This window comes from Chiloscyllium plagiosum, chromosome 32 (assembly GCF_004010195.1).
Source record: "Chiloscyllium plagiosum isolate BGI_BamShark_2017 chromosome 32, ASM401019v2, whole genome shotgun sequence".
Classification (NCBI taxonomy): Eukaryota; Metazoa; Chordata; class Chondrichthyes; order Orectolobiformes; family Hemiscylliidae; genus Chiloscyllium; species Chiloscyllium plagiosum.
This window is the reverse complement of record NC_057741.1, coordinates 40,764,545-40,791,221: the sequence shown is the minus strand read 5'-3', so window position 1 is coordinate 40,791,221 and position 26,677 is coordinate 40,764,545. Positions and strand designations below refer to the sequence as shown.

Below are 26,677 nucleotides of genomic sequence, written 5' to 3'. Positions count from 1 at the left end.
GGGTATTAGCCCTTCTTCAGGAATGAGGAAAGTTGGTCCAGCAGGCTAAGATAAAAGATAGGGAGGAGGGACTTGGGGGAGGGGCGTCGGAAATGTGATAGGTGGAAAGAGGTCAAGGTGAGGGTGATAGGTCAGACTGGGGTGGGGGCGGAGAGGTTGGGAAGAAGATTGCAGGTTAGGAAGGCGGTGCTGAATTTGATGGATTTGACTGAGACAGGCTGGGGGGAGGGGAACGCCTTCCTAACCTGCAATCTTCTTCCCGACCTCTCCGCCCCCACCCCAGTCTGACCTATCACCCTCACCTTGACCTCTTTCCACCTTTCACATTTCCGACGCCCCTCCCCCAAGTCCCTCCTCCCTATCTTTTATCTTAGCCTGCTGGACCAACTTTCCTCATTCCTGAAGAAGGGCTAATGCCCGAAACGTCGATTCTCCTGTTCCCTAGATGCTGCCTGACCTGCTGCGCTTTTCCAGCAACACATTTCCATCAATATGTAGATAGACAGACTAGAGGGGAGGCCATATTGGATTTGATGCTCAGCAATGAACTAGGTCAGGTGTCAGATCTCTCAGTGGGAGAGCATTTTGGTGATAGTGATCACAATTCTCTGACCTTTGCTACAGTCATGGAGAGGGATAGGAGTAGACAGTATGGGAAAGTATTTAATTGGGAAAGGGGGAATTACAATGCGATGAGGCAGGAACTGGGACGCCTAGATTGGGAACAGATGTTCTCAGGGAAATGCGTGACAGAAATTTGGAGGTTATTTAGGGAGCACTTACTGATAGTGCTGGACAGGTTTGTCCCACTGAGGCAAGGAAGGGATGGTAGGGTGAAGGAACCTTGGGTGACAATGGATATGGAACATCTAATCAAGATGAAGAAGGAAGCAAGAATCAGACAGGTCTCTAGAAGGTTACAAGGTGGCCAGGAAGGAACTGAAGAATGGACATAGGAGAGCTAGAAGGGGCCATAAAAAAGCTTTAGCTGGTAGGATTAAGAAAAACCCTAAGGCATTCTACACTTACGTGAAGAACAAGAGGATGGCCAGAGTGAGGGTTGGGCCAATCAGGGATAGTAGAGGGAACTTGTGCCTGGAGTAGGATGAGGTAGGGGAGGTACTGAATGAATATTTTACTTCAGTATTCACTACTGAGAGTGACATTATCATTTGTGAGGACAGCATGAAACAGCAGATTGACGTTAAGAAGGAGGATGTGCTGAAAAGTTTGAAAAACATCAGGAATGATAAGTTCGCTGGGGCAGACAAGGTATACCCAAGGTAGATAAGACCCCTAGGCCATACAGGATATACCTTGGTTAGTACAGGAAGTGAGGGAAAAGATTGCTGAGTGGCGAAGATCTTTGCAACCTCAATGTCTGCTGGAATAGTGCCAAATGATTGGATGGTGGCAAATTTTATTCCTTGGTTCAAGAAAGGGAATAGGAATAATCCTGGGAATCACAAACTAGTCACTCTTATGTCTGTGCTGGGCAAATTATTGGAGAGGATTCTGAGAGACAGGATTTGTGATTACTTGGAAAACCATAGTTTGATTTGAGATAGTCAGCATGGTTTTGTGAGGGGCAGGTCATGCCTCACAAGTCTTATTGAATTCTTTAGGATATGACAAAACACATTGATGAAGGTAGAGCAGTGGACGTACATAGAACATGGAACATTACAGTGTAGTACAGGCCCTTCGGCCCTTGATGTTGTGCTGCCCTGTCATACTAAACTGAAGCCCATCGCACCTACACTATTCCATGTACGTCCATATGCCTGTCCAATGACGACTTAAATGCACTTAAACTTGGCAAATCTACTGCCGTTGCAGGCAAAGCATTCAATACCCTTACTACTCTCTCTGACATCTGTCTTATACCTATCTCCCCTCACTTTGAAGTTGTGTCCCCTTGTGCTTGCCATCCCCATACTTGGAAAAAGGCTCTCCCTGTCCACCCTATCTAACCCTCATGGATTTTAGTAAGGTGTTTGATAAGGTTCCACATGGTAGATTCAGTCAGAAAGTAAGGAGGCATGGAACACAGGGAAACCTGTCTGTCTGGATTCACAATTGGCTGGCCCATAGAAGACAGAAGGTGGTAGTAGATGGAAAGTATTTAACCTGGAGCTCGGTGACCAGTGGTATTCTGCAGGGATCTATTCTGGGACCTCTGCTCTTTGTGATTTTTATAAATGACTTGGATGAGGAAGTGAAAGAGTGGTTTAGTAAGTTTGTTGATAACTCGTTGGAGTTGTGGATAGAGTGGAGGGCTATTGTAGGTTGCAACAAGACATTGATAGGATGCACAACTGGGCTGATATGTGGCAGGTGGAGTTCAACCTGGAAAAGTGTGAAGTGATTCATTTTGGAAGGTTGAATTTGAATACAGAATACAGGGTTAGAGACAGGATTCTTGGCAGTGTGGAGGAACAGAGGGATCTTGGGGTCCGTATGCATAGATCCCTCAAAGTTGTCATCCAAGTTGATAGGGTTGGTAAGAAGGCTTTTGATATGTTGGCTTTCATTAGCAGAGGGATTGAGTTTAAGAGCCATGAGGTCATGCCCTGCTCTATAGCCCTGGTTAGACCACACTTGGAATATTCTCGAGAGTGTGGTGCATCAGGTCAGGCAACATCCAAGTGCAGGGGAATCGACGTTTCGGGCATAAACCCTTTATCAGGAATAAGACCCCAAAACGTCGATTCTCCTGCTCCTTGGATGCTGCCTGACCTGCTATACTTTTCCAGTACCATACTCTCAAATGATTGCCAGCACCTGTAGTCCTCACTTTCTCCACACTTGGAATATTGTGTTCAGTTCTGGTTACTTCATTATAGGAAGGGTGTGAAAGCTTCAGAGAGGGTGCAGAGGAGATTTACCAGGATGCTGCCTGGACTGGGGGGCACGTCTTATGAAGAAAGGTAGAGGGAGCTAAAGCTTTTTTCAGTGGAGCAAAGAAGGGTGATAGAGGTGGGCAAGATGATGAGAGGCATAGATAGAGTGAACAGTCAGAGACTTTTTCCCAGGACAGAAATGCCTACCATGAGGGGCATAATTTTAAGGTGATTGGAGGAAGGTGTAGAGGAGATGTCAGAGGTTGGTTCTTTACACAGAGAGTGGTGGGTGTGTGAAATGCACTGCCAGCAGTGGGAGTAGAGTTGGATACATTAGAAATATTTAAGCGACATTTGGAAAGACACATGATTGTTAGTAAAATGAATGGTATGTCGGGTAGTTTGATCTTAGAGTAGGATAAAAGGTTGGCACGACATCAAGGGCCAAACGGCCTATACTGGTTGCTGCACTGTTCTATGTTCTATCTCAGGGACAGGTCACAACCACAGAGTCCCTCAGGATGCATGGAGTGAGCAGGAGGGAAGAGCATTGGGGCCCTAATTCTATCTCCTGGGAGTGATTGAGGCGCAGTGTAGTTGCAGGCTCCAAAAGGCCTGGGAAACTGAGTTGGAACTGTGCTGGGTGCTGGAGTGGGACGCCACTTTCTCCTGGTAGGTCACTGCAGCAGTGAATGTCTAAGCTACCGGCTCCTTCCAGGGAGCAAAGGGTGATCTGTGTGGGATCTTTCAGTCATGCATCTACAAATGCGCCAGAGCACTGAACAATGCAGTATATACAGGATTGCACCAGTCCATTTTGCTTCACTGTGACAAGATCAGTGCTGCAACCCGGATTCAGGGACATACTTGGGTTTTCCCATGGTGCCATCAACTGAGAGAGCCGTATCACAACACCGTGGAATTCAATAAGAGGAAGGGGTTTCAGTTGATTAATGCTCAGGTGATCTATGATCATCGAGCCCACTTCCTGGCGGTGAGTTTCTGCTCCCCTGGCAGTTATCACATCTCATACATCCTGAAGCAGTTTTGTGTACCGAGTAGTTTGAGAGTCTAGGTGCCTTAGAAGACTGGTTACTGGGGATAAAGGCTACCCACGGTTCCATTGTGTAGCTTCCTTACTGATGCAGATACAATGCTACCATGCCTCAACCAGATGCTAGAGTATACAGACGATGGGGATGCTGAAGATGCGGTTCTGCCGATTGGATCAAATTGGTGGAATCTTCCAATAGAGTCTGGAAAGAGTATTCCACATTATCCTGGTATGCTGTGCTCTGCACAACAGGAGAAAGCAACAAGGTGATGTGCTGGATGCAGAGGAACTGGGGGAACAGCACATTCTTCTAACCAGGAGGATGACATCACAGGGGAGGAGGAAGCTGTTGGTGTCCTTGACAAAGTTCAGTTGCATCAGGTGCTACAAGCCAGAGGAAATCTCATTGACACTGCTTCCAAAGGATGAGAACTGGGTGCAGCAGATCATCGTGGACAATGATGGTCATGATGCTGAGAGCTGTTTTCCATTGATGAAGTGAACTTCATCCTTTATCAGTTTTATTTGTGCTCCTTTTGATTTCTGTAAATAAAAGCTCATGTTTGTAATGTTGGTGTGAGCACAGGAGATGCTGGTGTTTTACTGGATACCTGTTGAATTGTGACTTTTTCTGGGAATAATATGTGGTAAGATGGGTCCGGAATCAGACATGAGGGAGGTACTTAATGTGCGTGAGTTTGATAAAATCATCAGACCTTGTAGCTCTCCAAAAATTTGACACAAATTAGACTTAGCCAAAAAAAAATAAGATTCAGCCCAGCAAGTCACAAAGTGGTAGTTTCTGCTCCCAGAATGTTTTTAAAATTTATTCATGGAACGTGGGCGTCACTAGTTGGACCAACATTTATTGCCCATCCCTAATTGCCCTAATTGGCAATTAAGAATCATAAGTAGGCCAGACCAGTTTAAGACACTTTCCTTCCCTGAAGGACAAGACAGAACTAATGAACAATCAACGGTGGTTTTATAGTTATCATTAGACTCTTAATTCCAGACTTTTATTGAAATCTGTTATGATTTGAACCTTGGATCCCAGACCATTTCCTGGCTCTCGAGAATAAATAGTTTAGTGACGTCGCCACTAGGCCATTGTCTCCCCTTTGACACCTATTCATTATTTTCATGTTCAATTTTTCAGATAGTCTCCCTCAGTTCCATTCAAGTGATGAACTTAGAGGCAGGAAAGGCATTATTTGGGTGGAGTAGTGGCACGCCCAAAGTCTGCCTCCTTCTTGCCGCCACTAGAATTAAAGGCCTATGATCGACCTTCCTATTTCATATGTTTGTGTGGTTCAGTAGGTTTTGCCCGGAAGAATCAGCACTGGTTTCTCATCCCATTTGAAATTATACCGCTTACTGTTACCCAAATGTTCACTACAAACACTCAGCCCACCTCATTTGCCAGAATAAAGAGAATCAGACACAGATTTTCAGGAAGAATTTGTCAGAGATTCCAGGACAATCAAGGTATGAGATTTTGGGACTGACCACTGATTTCAGGTTTGTTATGTCCTTTACTTTCTGATGGTTAGATGGTACTTACAGCTCTTTATATTGCACTCTGCCATCATTTCATAGATATTTTCCTCTTTCTCTTTTTCCACACATTGTTGAACATCATAATTATTCTGGAATGCTTCCTTCCACCGGTGTCTCTCAGTTGTCACCTGTTTCAGAATAAACAAAATGACTGTATCAAAGGATTTAGTTCATTTCCAATGGGTTTTCCCAAAATGTCACTTTTTTTTAAGATTAGATTCCCTACAGTGTGGAAACAGGCCCTTCGGCCCAACAAATCCACACTGACCCGCCAAAGAGCAAACCAATTCCCTCTGACTAATGTACCTAACATTATGGATAATTTAGCATGGCCAATCCACCTGACCTGCACATCTTTGGACTATGGGAGGAAACCGGAGCACCCGGAGGAAACCCACCACAGACACATGGAGAACGTGCAAATTCCACACAGACAGTCGCCCAAGGCTGGAATCGAACCCGGGTCCCTGGTGCTGTGAGGCTGCAGTGCTAACCACTGAGCTACTGTGCCACATTTGAATAGTACTTAATTTTTTTATTTTTTTCATTTCTTTTATCAGATAGTCTCCATCACTTATATTCAATGGCTAAACCACACATACAAATTAAAACATCACATGAGAAAAATTAAAATGCACGTAAATTGATCAGGTACAACTAGGAATGCCATCCCTGAATGTAAAATAATAATTTCAATATTTTCATGAAATTATAACAAAGTGAAACAAACAAAAATACCTTTTAACAATAATATATTGACACCCAAGGCTCAATCAGAATGGAGATGATTGGACAATCTCCTCTGTCAATCATGGCTGGAGATGGTACTACTGTGAGGGATTGAAATTGATTTTATGACATTATTCATTTTATGACATTATTCATATTATGTAACTGTCCTCCAGTGACTGCATTTTGTTGCAGAAATAATCTGACTTTTATCAGGAGACTTTGCTGTTTGCTTTGGTCATGAGATTTGCTTGAGAGTTCATGAAGACTCATTTTAAACAGACTGTGGAGATTGTTTAAATTAGGTACGGTTCGCAGGTTTGTGAATACTGCTTTAAGTCTGAGTATGCCTCATTGGCTAATTCCATATCTATCAATATTCACTTTGTTGTTTTATAGGCTCGTGTGACTGTATCTGTCCCTTACTTCTCAAGACAACTGTGAACTGTAAACGTACTTACAATTAAAAGCATTCAAAACACAGCTAAGTCAGCATTCTTTAGTCAGCTTTGTTCCTGGAACTTAGACTTGGTTCTTGTCTTACCTTTGAGAGTTTCTCAGGCTCATAGGAGGTAACAGTTCATGACTGGATGTACCATTTTCTGAGACATTGCAAATTGGCTGACAAGTTTGACAATACTTAAAAAATAGTTCATTGGCTGTGATATTCATCAGAACATCTGGAGGGTGTGATAGATGCAATGTGAAGGTAACTAATTTCTCTTTCTAATTCATCCCATTATCAATTTATCAACTTCAGGTTAAAAAAAATTGCTCCATGGCCTCTCTCAAAAAACTTTAATACTCGGAATCCGTTCCCTGTTTAAACTTTTCCTTTCTGGTGAGATAATCACACTGATTTATTTTTCTCCTTTCCTTCCCTGGGAGCAATTTAGTGAATCCTCCGTGCAGACATCCAAGATATTATTTCTTATTGTTACTCACAGAACATTAAAATAATAAAATTCCAGCAAGGGCCTAACCAATATGTTGTGGAAATTTAAGACCCTTTTCATATTGTTGTCACAGCTGTAAACTGATTAGGATGCTGACTGATCTAGAGTTGGTATACTGTAAAAGGTGACTGCAATTATATGCACTTTATGGTGCTAAAAAAAGTCAAATAATTTTTATTTCTCATAGCTATGTCTCAGTGGATAGTTTTTCACCTCTGAGTCAGTAAGTTGTGTTCAAGTCTCACTTCAGAGATTTGAACACATAGTCCAATGGAGTCGTGAAGGAATGCCACACTGACAGAAGTGCTATCTTTTACAATGGATTTTACAATGGTTCCTAATGAAGGGCTTATGCCCGAAACATCGACTCTGCTGTTCCTCAGATGCTGCCTGATCTGCTGTGCTTTTCCAGCATCACACTTTCGACTCTGATCTCCAGCATCTGCAGTCCTCACTTTCTCTCAATGGAGTTTAAACAAGGCATTAAAGATCTTATGACTATTTGAAAGAAGAACAGGATGGGAGTTAAATATGGTGTCCTGACCAATATTTATCACTCAATCAACACCACAACTCAGATTATTTGATCTTCATCGTGTTTCTTGTGGATCTTGCTGCGCACACATTGGCTGCTGCAATTTCTTCATTATGAAAGTGACTATTTTATTGCCTGTAAAGCATTTTGGGACATTCTGGGATCATGAAAGTACTACAGAAATGCATGCCTTTCTTTTCACAGACACTTACAAAATAAAAATACGTAGTAAATCACGCGGAGAGAGGGGATTGTACTGAAGCTGCAGATATATAAACAAGGCAATCTCAGTCAATGACTCTGTAAGGCAACATTATTAATGAACCTGCAGTATTAAACTCAGTGCCAGGCCTCAGTAAATTACAGACATTATCCTGCTCTTACCAGAGCTTGAATAATGTAATTTGCACTGATGATTGGCAGATACTCTTTGCTATTGTATGATTTATCAGAATTCCTATCAATTGTTTTTAAACTACAGTAACTATAACTGATGATAATATATTTGTGAAGTCTATTGCCTGTTCTGTAAGAACCAATGTTAGATAACATTATCCATCTCTATTCCTGCCTCTGCTCATCTGACGCTGAAACCCTCAGCCATGCTTTTGTTACCTCCAGACTTGACTATTTCAGCACTTCCCTGACTGGTTAATCACTTGCAAGTAAAACCTCTGTAAAATCCATTCATATAAAACTCTACTTTCAGTATGAACCTTGCAGTATGTCTTGTTCACCTATCCATCTTGTCCTCACCAGTCTATGTTGACACCCAGTTTAGCAAAGTCTCAATTTTAAAATTCTCATCCACATTTTAAAATCCCTCCATGGCCCCTATATCTGCAATTTTCTTCAGCCACAAAAACTCTTATAATATACTGTTCTGTCCAGTTTCAACACTAATATCTCTCAATTTCCTTCTCCCTCAAATCTACAACTAGGGGGTCACTGTTTCACAGTAAGGGCCCACTGAAGACAAATTGGGCAAATTTTCTACTCTCAGTGAGTCTTTGGAACATTCTTCCTCAAATAAATGGTGGAAGAATAGTTTTTCAATATTTCTAAGGCAGAGATAGATAAATCTTGATAAACAAATGGTTGAAAGGTTATCAGGGAGGTAGATGAGAATGTGGATTTGCTAGATTAGCTAGATGTTCTTATTAATTGGTAGGGCAGAATTAACGGGCTGAAAGCATCTTCCTGTTCCTAACTTGTGTCTATACAATTCTCCAAATAAAGAAAAAAATCTTCACATTTTGCCTCTGATTCTTCTTCTAATGACCTTAAATCTGTGTTCTCTGGTGGCTGGCCTTCCTGATGATGGAAGCATTGTCTCCCTATCTACTCATAGAGACTTAGTCATAGAGATGTACAGCATGGAAACAGACCCTTCGGTCCAACCCATCCATGCCGACCAGATATCCCAATCCAATCTAGTCCTACTGCCAGCACCTGGCCCATATCCCTCCTGCCTATTCATATACCCACCCAAATGTCTTTTAAATGTTGCAATTGTACCAGCCTCCACCACTTCCTCTGGCAGCTCATTCCATACACGTACCACCCTCTGTGTGAAAATGTTGCCCCAAAACAGCCCCAGCCTGTTCAGCCTCTCCCTGTAGTTCAGATCCTCCAACCCTGGCAACATCCTTGTAAATCTCCTCTGAACCCTTTCAAATTTCACAACATCTTTCCAATAGGAAGGAGACCAGAACTGCACGCAATATTCCAAAAGTGGCCTAACCAATGACCTGTAGAGCCACAACATGACCTCCCAACTCCGGTACTCAATACTCTGACCAATAAAGGAAAGCATACCAAACGCCTTCTTCACTATTCTATCTACCTGCGACTCCACTTTCAAGGAGCTGCATTCCAAGGTCTCTTTGTTCAGCAACACTCCCTAGGACCTTACCATTAAGTGTATAAGTCTTGCAAGATTTGCTTTCCCAAAATGCAGCATCTCGCATTTATACTCTTTTGAAAGGATTCATGATTTTGAACCCCTCAATTCAATATTCTCTTAACTTTCTCTGTTTTAGACTAATCCCAGCTCTCTTGACTTGAACAAACTTAACATACTGCAAAGTGCTTAAATGAAAGATTCTTGCACTTGTCACGAAACAATTCCTTTCTAATACAGTACTGGTTTTATAAACACACATTCTTGGCAAATAGCCTCAGCCTCTGGGAGTACACATCCGGAAATCACTGGCCTGCTAGCTACATGTTCCGAACTATTGCTGGTATCACACTTGTTAAATTAGTCCTTATATAATAAAAATCAGTCGACATCTATTGATTTCCCAGTGGAATCTATGTAAGCATTTGTTTTCACTGTGGCTTATGTAACTTACAGCAGTGACCTCCACACTGTGATTGACAGATATTGGGCTGAAAGCTCAGAGGTTTATGTGTGGGGATTGTGTAAATTACCATCCACTACGAACACCTCGGGACTGATTCTCAGCTTTCACAGTCCTGCCACTTTCTTCCTTACCTGCGCACTTGGGGGGGGGGGGGGGGGAAATAATTTTGCAACAGTTGTCTGACCTTAATTAACCAACAATATGGGACTGATGATAATTTTTATTGACCTTTTACACATATAATTGTGTCTGTGTTAAAATGGGCTTAAACTCTGCAATATTTGCGTGGAGCTGTCTCATTTGCATCTGAAACCACCCTAATTGCAAACAGCAGGGCTGTGCTGTCGGATAAAAGGAGGTTTTCAAGAATTCATTTGTGGTACTGTACCAAAACACAAGAAACAACAGACTTTTGATATTACCTGAAAGAACAAATCTTATTCTGCCTACGCATTCACTGCAAATAACTGTTTCTCCTTTCCCCCCCACCCACTGTAGCCTAGCAACGAATAATTCAAATCCCAATTCATTGTTCTCCCTGTTATATTCCATTGACATTAGGAAGAATGACAAGAGGCTTGCAAAATTGCAGGTACTAAATAATTTACGAGATATCCATTTCAATAGTTTTAATGCTGACATTATAAATAAAGGAAGCGAAATTGCTTTCACATGCAGTCGCTTTTCATTTACATATTAAATGTGTTCCTTTGGTCTGTTGGATATTGACAGGAAAGTGGACAGTTATGGGCTAAAGATTGTAGCAAAGCCACAATTTACATCCCGATCATTAACAATATCAAAAAAGATGAAAACATCTCCTGATGTTTTATGATTTGTGAAACAGTCAAAATATTGTTTACCATTGGATAATCAGATGGTAGAAATATTCATGTAGGTTAGTAATGGTTTATTTTAACACATCTGAGAGAGGGCATCTTTTAGTGATTATTTAGGCTGAATATTTCCAAATACTGACAAAGCTTTTGCTGGACTCATACAAGCAAGCTGTCAAAACTCTTGTATATAGAATGACATTGAATTTACAGCAGAGAAACTGGTCCACGTTAGTCTTATTGGTCCACAAGTCTTTTCTTATCTTTCCTCATCTCACTTGATCATCCTATCCATCTAGTCTTTTCTCCCTCATGTACTTAGAGTCATAGAGGTGTACAGCATGGAAACAGACCCTTCGGTCCAACCCGTCCATGCCGACCAGATATCCCAACCCAAACTAGTCCCACCTGCCAGCACCTGGCCCATATCCCTCCAAATCCTTCCTGTTCATATACCCATCCAAATGCATCTTAAATGTTGCAATTGTACCAGTCTCCACCACATCTTCTGGCAGCTCATTCCATACACGTACCACCCTCTGTGTGAAAAAGTTGCCTCTCTCCTCTGAACCCTTTCAAGTTTCACAACATCTTTCCGATAGGAAGGAGACCAGAATTGCACGCAATATTCCAACAGTGGCCTAACCAATGTCCTGTACAGCCGCAACGTGACCTCCCAACTCCTGTACTCAATACTCTGACCGATAAAGGAAAGCATACCAAACGCCTTCTTCACTATTCTATCTTCCTGCGACTCCACTTTCAAGGAGCTATGAACCTGCACTCCAAGGTCCCTTTGTTCAGCAACTATTCACATCAACCATTCCCTGTGGTAATGAATTCCACACTCTCACTAACCTCAAGGTAGAGAAGCTTGTCCTGAATTCCCGATTCATTCTCCTCCCACTCTATCAGTTGTGAGGATCTGGCCACACTGGTATTGGTTTTCCCACTTTGCAGGCTAGGTGACAGCACACTGAATACCATGTGAGATGACAACCTGGAAATGAACTTCGCACCAATTATAGGTCAGAAATTAAAGAGATAAGGAATTGATCTGGAGACCCAACTCAAATTAGACTGAATGAGGTGAACTCAGACAAGGCCAATGTCAGATGTTTTCTGACCCTTATGACTCTCATTGTTTTTCCTTTTTAGTTATTCCCCTCAAGCATTGCATTGACAGATGCTAAACAACACACCAGCTTTCATCTTATGTCAACTACCAATTCAGGATTGCTAAACTTCCTATAAAATGAAGATAGCTTTCTTGCTCAGTGTTCAGCCTAGTACCCTGGGTTAGAATATATCATTGTTCACTGTTAGCATGAAGTAACAAGATTAATCTGATGATCATTATTGTGGTTTCTGCAGATTTACAAGGAGGCAAGATTCACAAACATATTTTGAATATATTGTTTCCTGGCAACTGCAGAGATTTTGCATGACAGTTAATTTAACTAACTCCTCTCAAATCCAGTCCCATTGATTTCATTCAGAAGTTGTCATTTATTATTACAGAGCAATGTCTCTAATGGAGGCTTGATGACTTGTACTGAACATCACACTGACACTGTCATTTTACCGTGAGGAATATCACATTCAAACATCCGTTTATTATATACAGAATGCTTCAACAATTTAAATCAACTGCTCAAAAGTTCTCTTCACAGTCCAGATTAATCAGCTAACTTCAACAGAAGAGAAAGTGAGGACTGCAGATAGTAGAGATCAGAGTCGAGAGTGTTGCTGGAAAAGCACAGCAGGTCAGGCAGCATCTGAGGAGCAGGAGAATCGACATTTTGGGCAAAAGCCCTTCATCAGGAGGCTCTTGCCCAAAACGTCGATTCTCCTGCTACTTGGCTGCTGTCTGGCCTGCTATACTTTTCCAGCACCACAGTCTCAATTTCAACAAAGGACGAGAATGCTTCCAGAGATTAGGGACTTTCAGTTACTTGTAAAAACTGGAGACGGTAAGATTGACTTTTCTTCCAGCATAGGAGAAATTGGGAAAAAGGTGTAATCTCAGAGTAAGGATTTGCTCTTTTAAGACAGATATGTGGAAGAATTTATTTTCTAAGGATAGTGAATCTGTGGGATTCTTTAAGGCAAAGAACTGTAGAAGTTGGTTTGTTAAGTTAAAGCTGAGACAGACAAATTTTCGATCAGTAAGGGGATCAATGATTATGGAAAAAAGACAGGAAAGTAGAGTGGTGGTTATTGGATCAGCCATGATCTCATTGAATGGTAAAGCAGACTTGATGGACTACATTGGATGCAAGTGGGTACTGCAGATGCTGGAGATTACAGTAGTGCTGGAAAAGCACAGCAGGTCAGGCAGCATCTGAGGAGCAGGAAAATCGACGTTTTGGGCAAAAGCCCTTCATCAGGAATGAGGCTGGGAGCCTCGGGGGTGAAGAGATAAATGGGAGGGGGATGAGACTGGGAAGAAGGGAGCTGAGAGTGCAATAGGTTGACGGAGACGAGGGTGTAGGTGATAGGTTGGAGAGGAGGATGGAGCGGATAGATGGGAAGGAAGATTGACAGGTGGGACAAGTCACGAGGGCAGTGTTGAGCTGGGAGATTGGAACTGGGGTGAGGTGGGGGGAAGGGAAATGAGGAAACTGGTGAAGTCCACATTGATGCCCTGGGGTTGAAGGGTCCCGAGGCGGAAGATGAGACATTCTTCCTCCAGGCATCAGGTGGTAAGGGAGTGGTGATGGAGAAGGACCAGGACCTGCATGTCCTCGGCAGAGTGGGAGGGTGAGTTGAATCATTCAGCATGGGGCGGTAGATTTTCTTGGTGTGGGTGTCCCAGAGATGTTCTCTGAAGCGCTCTGCAAGTAGGCATCCCATCTCCCCAATGTCGAGGAGACCGCATCAGGAGCAAAGGGTACAGTAAATGACATGAGTGGAAGTGCAGGTGAAACTTTGATAGATGTGGAAGGTTTCCGTTGCTCCCAATGTGGTCTCCTCTACATTGGGGAGACTGGACGACTACTCACAGATTGCTTCAAAGAACATCTGAATAAGCCCCAGCCTATTCAACCTCTCCCTACAGCTCAAATCCTCCAACCCTGGCAACATATAAATCATTTCTGCACCCTTTCAAGATTAACACATCCTTCATATAGCAGGGAGACCAGAATTGAAAGCAATATTGCAAAAGTGGCCTAACCAACATCCTGTACATCTGCAGATGATCTCCCAACTCCTATAATCAATGCACTGACCAATAAAGGCAAGTGTACAAAATGCCTTCTTCACTACCCTGTCTACCTGCAACTCCACTTTCAAGGAACTATGAATCTGCACTCTAAGGTCCCTTTGTTTGGCAACACTCCTCAAAACCCTGCCGTTAAGTGGATAAGTCCTGCCCTGATTTGCCTTACTAAAATACAACACCCCACATTTATCTAAATTAAATTTTTCTGCCATTCCTCAGCTCATCTGATCAAGGTCCTGTTGTTCTCTGGGATAACCTTCTTCACTGTCCACTACACCACCAATTTTGGTGCCATCTGCAAACTTACTAAGCATGCCCCCCTATATTCATATTCAAATCATTTATATAAATGACTTTGTGGGGTTCGTGGAATATACATAGTTTATTACTTGAAATGAAACTTTTGCTTTTCTGCTTTAGAAATTGCCATTGGCTACAGAAATCCATTAACACATAACTGACTGGAAGATTACTGAGACCACAAAATAATTTTTAAGATTTGTGCCAGCTGATAAGCATTCTCCACAGCATTCATTCAATAAACCACATTAATAGGATCATTAAGTAGAATCAAAGTAGAATGGTTGATGTACTGAGTTTCAATTTTGCATCATGCACAAGTATGTTGAACTACAGAAGTAGTTTTGGACCACAATGTAGCAATAATGCTGGTTTTGGAGATTAGGAAATGACAAGTTAGACAAAGGAGAGCCAGTGAACGTGATGTATTTGGATTTACAGAAGGCCTTTGACAAGATACCGTACTGGAGGCTGCTAAATAAGATGACAGCCCATGGGTGTATGGGGCATTTGGAATATTGAGCAGTTTTGGGCCCCATATCGAGGAATGGATATGCTGGCATTGGAGGAATCCAGAGGAGGTTTACAAGAATGACCCTGGGGGTCTGTATTCAATGGAATTTCAAAGGATATGGGGAGAGTCGGATCGAAACTTACAGAATACTGAGAGGCCTTGATAGAATGTGTGTGAAGAAGATGTTTCACTAATAGGACAGACTAGGATCTGCAGGCACAGCCTCAGAGTGAAGAGATGACCTTTAAACTGAGATGAGGAGGAATTTCTTCAGCCAGAGGGTGGTTAATCGGTGGAGCTCATTGTCACCAAAGGCTGTGGAGGCCAAGTCATTGAGTATATTTAAGACAGAGATAGATAAGTTCTTATTTGGAAAGGGAATCAAGAATTACTGACAGAAAGCAGGAGAATGGGGTTGAGAGACATATCAGCCATGGTTGAATAGCGGAGCAGACCTGTTGGGCCGAATGGCCTAATTTGCTTTATATCTTATGGTCTTATCTGGATTACAACAACAACCTAGACTTTCACAGTGCTTCTCGTGAGATAAAACCTTCCAAGACAATTCACAGCAGAGATAATGAAACACTATTTGGAAGGAGCAACAGGAATAAAGAGTATTGGGCTAATGGTAAGATTCTTGGTAGTGTAGAGAGGCAGAGAGATCTCAGTGTTCATGTACATAGATCCCTGAAAGTTGCCAGCCAGGGTGATAGGGTTGTTAAGAAAGCATACTGTGTGTTAGCTTTTATTGGTAGAGGGATTAAGTTTCAGAGATACAAGGTCATGCTGCAGTTGTACAAAATGTTGGTGTGGCCGCACTTGGAGTATTGTGTACAGTTCTGGTCACCGCATTACAGGAAGGATGTGAAAACTTTGGAAAGGATGCAGAGGAGATTTACTAGGATGTTGCCTGGCATGGAGGGAAGGTATTACGGGAAAGGTTGAGGGACTTGAGGCTGTTTTTGTTAGAGAGAAGAAGGTTGAGAGGTCACTTAATTGAGACATATAAGATAATCAGAGGGTTAGATAGGGTGGACAGTGAGAGGTTTTTTCTTCGGATAGTGATGCCTAGCACAAGGGGACATAGCTTTAAATTGAGCTGTGATAGACATTGGACAGATGTCAGAGGTAGTTTCTTTATTCAGAGAGTAGTAGGGGCGTGGATTGCACTGCCTGAAACAGTAGTAGACTCACCAACTTTAGTGGCATTTAAATGGTCATTGGATAAACATATGGATGATAATGGAATAGTGTAGGATAGATGGGCTTCAGATTGGTTCCACAGGCTGGCGAAACATTGAGGGCCAAAGGGCCTGTACTGCGCTGTAATGTTCTATGTTCTAAATTTTTTATAACATATTTTTATTGAAAAAAGTAGATTTTTTAACATTACAACAAATACAAAACAATACAATTCAAAACAGTACAAAAAAATACTTTAAAAACCCCACAACCCATCCTCATGTACAAACGTATAAACATATATAGAAAAATATAGAATAAATAAACCTAGCTATTTAATTAAATAAATAATAACCAACAACAATCTAATAAATAGTAATAACTCAACTCAGCCAAACAAGATACTCATAAGTTCACAGTTCCTCCTCCCTGGATATTGGACTTGTAAAACACAATCATTACGGCTACATAAAAGCCCTTATTAGTGTGGCAGATAAATCTGGTGTCCAGGTATTCCAAAAAGAGCTGTCATATCTTATAAAAATTCTCAGTTTTGTGGTGTACCATACTTGTGAGAAAATCCAAGTGGACATGTTCCACAACAATCTTCTGCCAACCCGACAAGCCCGGAGGATTTTCGGATACTCAGCCTAGCAAGATATTCTTTCTTGCGCAAAAACTGAGGATATTGAAAAGTGTTATCTTATGCACATCTACAAAGAATACACTGGACAGGCCAAGAAGAAGAGAGATCCACCCTTACACCCAAAATCCTTTCCATTGCACCCGCCACAGCACTCCAGTATGTTTGAAGCCTACCACAGAGACAATGGGTAAGAGTGCCCATACAGACCTTGCACTTGGGACACGTTTAAGATACCCCTGGTTTAAATTTTGACAAACGATTCAGAGCCAAGTGGACCCTGTGGAGAATCTTCAACTATAAAGCATGGGTCCTATGGCAAATTGATATCTTCCTTGCATTCTCCCAAATATCCTCCCATGCCTCTGGGGAGACTTCTCTCTCCCACACTCTGCAAAGTTGATCGAACTCATCTGAGGTGGCACCCCCCAATTGATGATATGAGGTACTGACAGAAAGTGTAGTCTTAGCACTGAGTACCCTCCTCTCTATGTTAAATTTGTAGATATCAGTCAAAAGTGTAGTCTTTTTTTGAATAAAATCCCTAACTTGAAAAAAATGAAAGAGGTCCCTATTAGATAGCTCATGATCGAAGGACATCATTACGTCTCCCTCAAATAAATCGCCCATGCAAGGCAAGCTGCCCAACAATTAAATCCTGAATCTATCATCCCCGGTTGAAAACCCGGCATACCCACTAAAGGTGTAAAAGGTGTTTTGCCAATATTGCCTTCCCTCTGCCAAATTGCCCTCCATGCTTTAACAGTATTGATGACTATTGGGTTATGGCAATATTCCCTAACTGTCGTAATTTTGTCCAAAAACAGCAAACTGGGAGGCTTCGATATCTAACCATTATTGAAGAGGGTCCCTACAAGCCCAGTCACTCAGATAGGATAAAAGCGAGGTTAGTTGGCAGTTTTTAATGTCTGGAAGGTCCATTCCCTGAAATCTGTGAGATAGTGACAGTTTAGCTAATTTACTGAGGGGCCGCTTACGATGCCAAATAAAGGAGCTGAACCAGCCATTCAATCTCCTGAATGTTTGCTTATTGAAAATCAGGGGGAGCATCCGTATAGGGTACAGCAAACCAGGAAGAATATTCATCTCAATAAGTGATATCCGACCCAACCATGAGACCAGAAGTGCCTACCACCTTTGAAGGTCTTGTTTGATTTTGTCAAATAATTGAACACAATTGGCTTTGAACAGCTGATCCAGAACTGGAGTAATGAATATGCCCAAATACACAAAAGCCCCCTGTGACTACTTAAGTGGGAATTGATATTTGCCCTCAAGTCCTAGCTCCTTTGTAAGACCACCCATAGACATAGCCTCTGATTTCACAAAATTAATCCTGTACCCCAAAAAAGCACCAAACGCACAGATGCATTGTTATCGGGCGAGGCACTGAAAACTGCTGGATTTGACAAAAAAATTAGGATATCGTCTGCATACAACAAAATCTTTTGCAATTTTGACCCCACTTCTGGAGCTGATATGTTAGGATCCTCACGAATGGCCTCTGCCAATGGTTCAATCATCAATGTAAAAAGCAATGGTGAAAGGGGACAGCCTAGACAGCTGCTTCTAAAAATGTTAAAATTGCTTGATCATACCCCATTAGTGATGACTACTGAGAGGGCCACTGTAGGGAACCTTTACCCATCTTATAAAGACTTCGCCCAAACGAAACCGCTCCAGAGTATAGAAAAGGTATGGCCACTCAACTTGGTCAAATTCCTTCTCTGCATCTGGAGAAATCATCAATCCCTCTATTGACTGTTGTTGACATGCTTGAATTACAATAAGCAGCCTCCTAACATTATTGGAGGATCGCGACACTTTATGAAGCCCGTCTGATCCTCTTTAACAACAGAAGGTAACACAGTCCCCAGCCTTAATACGAGAGCCTGAGAGAGGATTTTAAAGTCCATATTTAAGAGTGAAGATTTTACAGTGAAGAGCCTGTATGAAGCACAGTCTTCCGGGACCTTCCCTTTTTCAAGAATAAGTGAAATATTGGCCTCTCTCAGAGATGGTGGGAGACAATCATGACTGTATGAACCATTAAACATATTGACAATATGTTTATAAATTCCTTATAGAATTCACCTGTCAGGACCGGGCGTCTTTCTCCTCTGAAGCGGTCTCACAGCTTCCTGCACTTCTTGCTCTGATAAGGGGACATTGAGAAAGGACTGTTGTTCGGGGGTCACACCCAGGAGCTCCAGGTCCTTAAAAAAGATTCCATTTTGGCCCATCCTTCCTCACAACCCTCAGATTGGTATAACTGTGAGTAAAATCTCTGAAATGCCACATTCATCTTTTTAGATTCACGTGTCAGGTTCCCAGACCCTTCCCTAATTGCCGTATGGCTTGTGGGGCACTCCTTTTCCTAGCAAGACAAGCTAAGTATTTGTCTGGCCTGTCACCATGCTCATATAATCTTTGCTTTGCAAAAGTAAGCTCCTTCTTTGTGTCTGCGTGAGCACGGAATTCAATGCAGACCGTAGCGCCATAATCCTCTGTAGTTAGACCAACGAGGGTCTGTCAAAGTAAGCCTTCTCAGCTGTCTTCAACCGTGCTTCGAGGAGACAGTGCTGCTCACCCTTCTGCCACTTCCTACTGGCAAAGTAGGAGATAACTAACCCCCTGGCATAGGCTTTGGCAGTTTCCCAAAGGACGGATGGACTACTAACCGAGCCTGAGTTAAAGTCTAGGAATGCTCGAAATTCCCGAGAGAAATACGCCACAAACTTATTATCCTTGAGGATAAAGGGATCCATTCACTAGTGCCTTGAACCCACTGCAACATCCTTAACCTTAACCAACAGGTACACTGGACCGTGATCAGAGATGGTAATATTACCAATCGCGCAAGATGCCACCAAGTCCAGGGTTGCCACAGGGGTCAGAAAAAAATCAATCCTGGTGTGACATCTGTGCAGATTGGAGAAAAATGTAAAATCCCTGCCTGTAGGCAACCTATCTAGTGTGGGATCTATGAGACAGTTCAAATTTCTACCAGTAATGATGTGCCAGGACTCGTGACTGATCAGTTTAGAAAGCGCATCTACCAAAAATTTGAGGGGATGAGCTGGAGGGCAATGAATGTTTAAAATGCCATATTCTTCCCTATTTATCAAAGCTTTAAGAATTACAAACCTCTCATGTGTGTCTTTAACACACTCTAGTAACTTAAATGGAAGATTTTTCCTAACAAATATAGCCTCTCCCCTACTTCTGGTATTAAATGATGAAAAATAAACTCGATCAAAGCCATTATGCTGTAATTTCAAATGCTCCCTATCATCCAAGTGTGTCTCCTGTAACAAAGTAATATCCACCTTCTGCTTTCTAAGACTCAAAAATACCTGCTTCCTCTTAGTTGGTGAGTGACTCCCCTTGATATTCCAGGTACGCCATTTAATCAAGTCATTAGCCATAACCTTCTGCAGTAACATTTAAATTCCAGAGAGGAGAAACTCGAACCACAAATCGCTGAGCCTTAGTGTCACATGATCCATCAAACATAAAAACTACATAAACTAAAGCCACTACATTTAACAAACCTACAAAACTATTAAAAATTAAAATCAACAAAAAACAAAAAACAAATCAACATATAAAGTGCCAACGGCGCTGAATAGGGGAGCTCACCCCTGCCTGGAAGGGGCAACCCATCTCAAACTGCGCATAAGTAGGCATCTAGCCATCCCACCCTTTCTCCTAGCGAGCGTGAACACAAGCAGAAAAGAAAGTAAACACACCATAGCATAGCAATATGAATAAAGAAATTTTTTTAAAGATAAACAAGGGTGAATACCCCACCCATCCTTTGGTATATCTTAACTTAGAAATTGAAAATACACATCTCAACCGCTGCCAAACATAGTTTAAACCAAATTATTATCAATAGAAAAAAAATAGAAAAAGGGTCCATCTGGACTTCCTCTGTTTTTTAACAAAACAACAAAGACATACCCAAACAACACTACTAGTTATACATACTAAATTGTTCAGATTAGATTAATTTATCCACAAAGTCTCTTGCCTTCTCCAATGTGTCAAAGCGATGTATGGATTCATCTAAGGTGTTCCGAAGCACCGCCAGATACCCGAGAGTACTGGATCCCAAGCTTCCTCAGTCTTCTCTTGACAACATCATAAGATATTCTTTTCTGGATCACTGCTGCTAAGAAGTCCTGGAAGAACATGATCTTAGAGACCTCATAAGTTAGGGCCTTCGGATCCTTCCCCTGGATTCTGGAAGCTTCCATGATTCTCTCCTTATCTCTATAGTAACGGAACCGCACGAGGATAGGGTGAGGACATTGTCCCAAGCCTGATCTCTGCGCCGTGATCCGGTGAGCCCTCTTGATCTTTGAGCCTTTCATGCTAGCCTCCAAATTAAGGAATTTCAGTAGCCAGTTCTCAATAAATTCCCCAAGCCACTCACCTTCCCTACCCTCAGGCAGACCAATGATCTGAATATTTTTTCTCCTGCCCGTGTTCTCAAGATCATCCATTTGGTCATGCAAATTACAGGCTTGCATCTCCAGGGCTTGGATGAACTGGCATCAGCTTCCACCACTGTGACCCTGTGCTCAACCCCATCTGTCCTCTTTTCCAGGTCTCCTAGCTGCTGCTCATGCTTCTGCAGCATGATAGAGATTGGAGCCAGCTTCTCTTCTATTTGTTTCCACAACACCTTGCGAGATTTTGCGAGCTCGTTCACCAGGGCCTGGAAAGTAATCGGGTCCATGGATCCTGCAGGCTGGGTCGTGGGCCTGGCCTCGGACACTCCTCCTCCTTTTTTCAGCATCTCTGGACGGCAGGAAACACAGGTGGGTTACATTTTTGAAGTTTCTTGGGATCCACAATCTTTCTGGAGTCCCAGGATACCGCAATGGTCTGGGTAGCACGGGTTGAAGGTTCGTCCAGCCTGTGCTGCGGTGCAGTGCGGAGCTCTGCAATGCAATCCTCCTAGATCGCTGCCATCTTGAACTCCCCCCAGGTTCTAAAATTTCACACTGAGCTACATAAGAAGATATTAGGACAAGTGATCAAACGTTAGGTTTTGAAGAACATGTTTGTGGAAAAGAGAAGGATGTGGACAGGCTAGGGAAGGATTCTGGGGCTCTAGTGAAGTGATTCACTGGCAGTCACAAATAAGTGAAGTCTTGGCGAGGAATCACTGGGCTAGGTCCTGAGGCCAAATCATGAATCTCGTGGGGTCAAGGTAAGTGGTGTGGTGGTCAGTAATTGAAGGGGATCATGGCCTGTGTGATGGACTAGCGATTGGAAGGTTGAGGGTCTCTGGATGAGAATGGGGGTGATCAAGAAATTTCTTTAAAGTGGGCTGGGGATGAGCATTTTCAACTTTCTTTTTCTGTTACCAATAGATTTCCTGGATTATTTTGCTTTTTTGGCACCAGCTGCCTTGGAACTGATTACAGTTGGAATGGGGTTGCAGTTTTCATTCCTGATGAAGGGCTTATGTCCGAAATGTTGATTCTCCTGCTCCTCAGGTGCTGCCTGACCTGCAGTGCTTTTCCAGCACTACACTCTCAACACTGGTTACAGTTGGAGTGGAGATCTGAAGCAAGCATTATGCCTAGACTGTGGAGGATGCTGAGATATTGAGTAAATTGAAGGAGGAGACCAACTGAGTTTTAGTCAGTAATGGATTAAAGGGTTATGGTGAATGGGCAAGAAAGTGGAATTGAGGCTGAGATGAGATCAGCCTGATCATTTCAAATGGTGGAGCAGGCTCAACAGGCTGAATTGTCTATTCCTGCTCCTAGTTCTTCTGTTATTTTTGTTATGTTTCAATGATTGTCAAAGAACCAACTCATGCTTCAAGGGGGGGGGGGACAGGCAATCAGATCATTTTGGTATGATATGTAAATTAAGGACTAAATTGCAATGTGTTAGTAAATTTATTTTTCCATCCACTTTTTGTTGTTTTGCTTTTACAAAGCCCTAGAACAGTCTTGCTGGAAGACAATATATTTAAAACATCAGGGTCTGCCCTTGGCAGAACATCATGAACCGAGAATGATAGATACGCCGATAAGTGGGAGTTATAATAAATGACTTGTTAAAATCACACCATGGATTTTCCATTTGATTATCCCAACTGCTTTTACTTTAATTATCTGGCATTCATGGAAACTATCAAAGGACAGACTCATGTCCTTAAGGAACCTCATTGAGAAGTCTATGTCTGATCGTGTATTGAAAATAGATACTTGATGGCATAACTGGCAGAAGAGGGCAAGTTTGATATGTCAGCCATCCAGACCTGTTCTCAGATAGTATCCACATGGATCAAATTTATAATGCTCTTCATAAAACATATAGTTAGTATTTTATTACACATAACGTAGAGAAGAAATCCTTACCCAGTCACTTCTAACTCTTAATTTAAGTCAACTTTAGGATCAACCGTAATTGCCCTTTAGTGGACTCAAAAGATAATGAGTCGACCCATCGGACATTTTACAGCAAATGTTCACTTGAAATTTTTGCTCAGGAAGGTTGTTCAGTGTGGACCGTTGGAATGGAAGGTGGGCTGAAAGTTGATCAAACATGTCACCATGGAGAGTGTTAGTAGGGCGACACGGTAGCTCAGTGGTTAGCACTGCTGCCTCACAGCACCAGGGTCCCAGGTTTGATTCCAGCCTCGGGTGACTGTCTGTGTGGAGTTTGCACATTCTCCCTGTGTCTGCGTGGGTTTCCTCCGGGTGCTCTGGTTTCCTCCCACATTCCAAAGATGTGCAGGTCAGGTGAATTGGCCATGCTAAATTGCCCATAGCATTAGGCGCATTAATCAGAGGGAAATGTGTCTGGGTGGGTTACTCTTCAGAGGGTCGGTGTGGACTGGTTCCACACTGTAGGGAATCTAATCTAATACATAAGATGATAGAGTTCGACATCTCCCAAAGGCAATCAGCACTTTGCATTTTTAGCAATCATCTTCCCTCTTTCCCTGGTTGGATGGAATTGAATGGTGACCAAAAGGAGCTTGCATTTATACTGTTTCTAATCTGTTCTCAAAGTGTTTCCAATGAAACTTGAGGCATTGTCATTGTCATCAGCTACCCAGCTACCAATTTACGCACAGCAGATTCCCACCAATATTAATGAAAACATGCCAAGAGTAACACCAGACATAATTAAATATGAGGTGTCAACCTGATGAAGCTACAACACTGTAAAAGACATCTGGATGGGTATACTTTGAAAGACATCAGAATGGGGATATGAATAGGAATAGTTTAGAGCGATATGGACTAAATGCTGACAAACAGGACTAAGTCAGCTTGGGATATCTGGTCAGCACACACATGTGGACTGAAGAGTCTGTTTCCATGCTGTGTGACTCTATGACATCATAGACTTCCATGGCAAACAGCATAAGCAGTAAGTGATACTCAGAGCTAAGTGATTCCATAACCAATAAATTAGATTTAAGCTGTGCAGTTCTATTGCATCCAGTGAAGGATGGTGATGGACAATTAAACAATTATGCTGGAGGAGAGGCACTTCAAACTTTTCCATCCTCTGATTATAGAACTCACTTCATCAGAGCAAAAATATAAGGCTGAACCCTTTGCCAGCATCTTCTGCTAGAAGTACTGATTGGACATTCCATTTTGGCTTCCTGCTGAGGTCTCTAGTATCATCAATTCCAATCTTCAACCAATTTGATTCACTTCATGTGATATCAAGAAATGGGTGAAGGTATGGAAACTGCAAAGGCTCTGTGCCCTGACAACATTCTGGCAACAGTACTGAAGACTTGAGCTCCAGAATTATCACTATCCTCTAGCCAAGCTGTACTAGTACAGCTATAACACTGATATCTATGCATTAATGTCAAAAGTTGCTCAGGTATGTCCTGTCCGCAAAACACAGGACAAATCCAATCCAGCCAATTACCAACCTCCATCATCAGTAGAGTGATTGAAGATGTCATTGACAGATAATCAAATGAGACTTACTCAACATTAACCTGTTTGTTCACTGATGCTTAGATTGGGTTCTGCCAGGCCCACTCAGCTCCTGACCTTATTAAAGCTTTAGTTCAAACATGGACAAAAAAGCTGAACTCGAGAGAGGAAGTGAGGGTGACTGCCCTGACATCAAGTCAATATTTAACTGAATATGCATGAAGGAGCTCTAGAAAATCTGAAGTCAATGGGAATTGGGAAACTTTCAATTGTTTGAAGTCATAACTAGCAGAAAGGAAGATGCTTGTGGTATATGGAGGTCAATCATCTAAGTTCCAGGAAATTTCCAGAATGTTGTCTGGGATGGAGCATTTCAGCTGAGAAGAGAGATTGGATGAGCTTGGGTTGTTTTCTTTGGAGTAGAGAAAGTTGAGGGGGGAGCCTGATTGTTGTGTATAAGACTATATGAAGCATGGACAGGGTGAATAGAAATCAACTGTTCCCCTTAATCAAAGGGTCAAGAACAAGGGAGCACACATTTAAAGTGAAAAACAGGAGGCTTAGGGGAATTTGAGGAAACAATTATTTTATTACGGATGATGACTGGGGTCTGGAATGCACTGCCTGGCAGGGTAGTTTACGTAGGTAACCTTACAACCCTTAAAAAGTTAAAAATCACACAACACCAGGTTATAGTCCAACAGGTTTAATTGGAAGCACTAGCTTTCAGAGCACCGCTCCTTCATCAGGTGGTTGTGGAGGGCACAATTGTAAGACACAGAATTTATAGCAAAAATTTACAGTGCGATGTAACTGAAATTATACATTGAAAAATACCTTGATTGTTGAATCTTTCATCTGTTAGAATACCATGATAGTTTCACTTCTTTCATATGCAAATCACAGAATTTCTTTTTAAAAATTTCATTCCCAGGTTAACTGTAACAAATGGTGTCAGCCAGATACTATGTTGAAGGTGTTAGCCCCCTGTGTTCCCTGTCTGTGCCATAATGTTTAGACTGATTCTAATCTAAAAAGTGAGTTAATAGAGTCTTACATGGATTCATGCAGTTTTTGAGCAAAGTACACTGTAACTCTGCAAGTACAAATTCACCGCAAAAAAGTATATGTATATGTGTGCATGTGGGTTTGTGTGTGTGTGCGTGTCTGGGGTGGGGGGTTTTGAGTGTCTGTGAGAGAGAGTGTATATGTGTGTGTGTGAGTGTAGAGTGGTCTAAGTCTGGGAGAGGATGCATGTGTGTCTGTAGGAGTGTGTGTGTGTCTGTATATATGTGTGTCTGTTTGTGTATAGGAGTGTGTGTGTGTCTGTGTGTGTGTGTGTACGCGCGTGTTGGAGTGTCTGTGTGTGTATAGTGCAATGGTAGTCACCTGTAGTGTGACATGAACCCAAGGTCCCGATTGAGGCCCTCCCTATTGGTACACAACTTAGCTATCAGCTTTTGCTTGGCCACACACACACTCAAAAACCCACATGCATACACATATATATAAAGAGACATAGAGTCATAGAGATGTACAGCACGGAAACAGACCCTTCAGTCCAACCCGCCCATGCCAACCAAATATCCCAACCCAATCTACTCCCACCTGCCAGCGCCCGGCCTATATCCCTCCAATACCTTCCTATTCATCCACCCATCCAAATGCCTCTTAAATGTTGCAATTGTACCAGCCTCCACCACTTCCTCTGACAGCTCATTCCATACACGTACAACCTTCTGTGTGAAAAAGTTGCCCCTTAGGTCTCTTTTATATCTTTCCCCTCTCACCCTAAACCTATGCCCTCTAGTTCTGGACTCCCCGACCCCAGGGAAAAGACTTTGTCTATTTATCCTATCCATGCCCCTCATAATTTTGTAAACCTCTATAAGGTCACCCCTCAGCCTCCGATGCTCCAGGGAAAACAGCCCCAGGCTGTTCAGCCTCTCCCTACAGCTCAAATCCT

The 26,677-nt window shown here is 42.3% G+C and overlaps 1 protein-coding gene across 4 annotated transcripts in view; it reads right to left on the bottom strand.

Moving 5' to 3' along the window:
* Positions 1-26,677, bottom strand: part of LOC122539545 (B-cell scaffold protein with ankyrin repeats-like) — a 273,798-nt gene that overhangs the window by 41,365 nt on the left and 205,756 nt on the right. For all 4 annotated transcript variants that reach the window (XM_043674514.1, XM_043674513.1, XM_043674515.1 and 1 more), the window contains one exon: positions 5,462-5,585. In XM_043674514.1, coding sequence (XP_043530449.1) covers positions 5,462-5,585 — 124 coding nt within the window. The remainder of the gene's footprint in view (positions 1-5,461; positions 5,586-26,677) is intronic.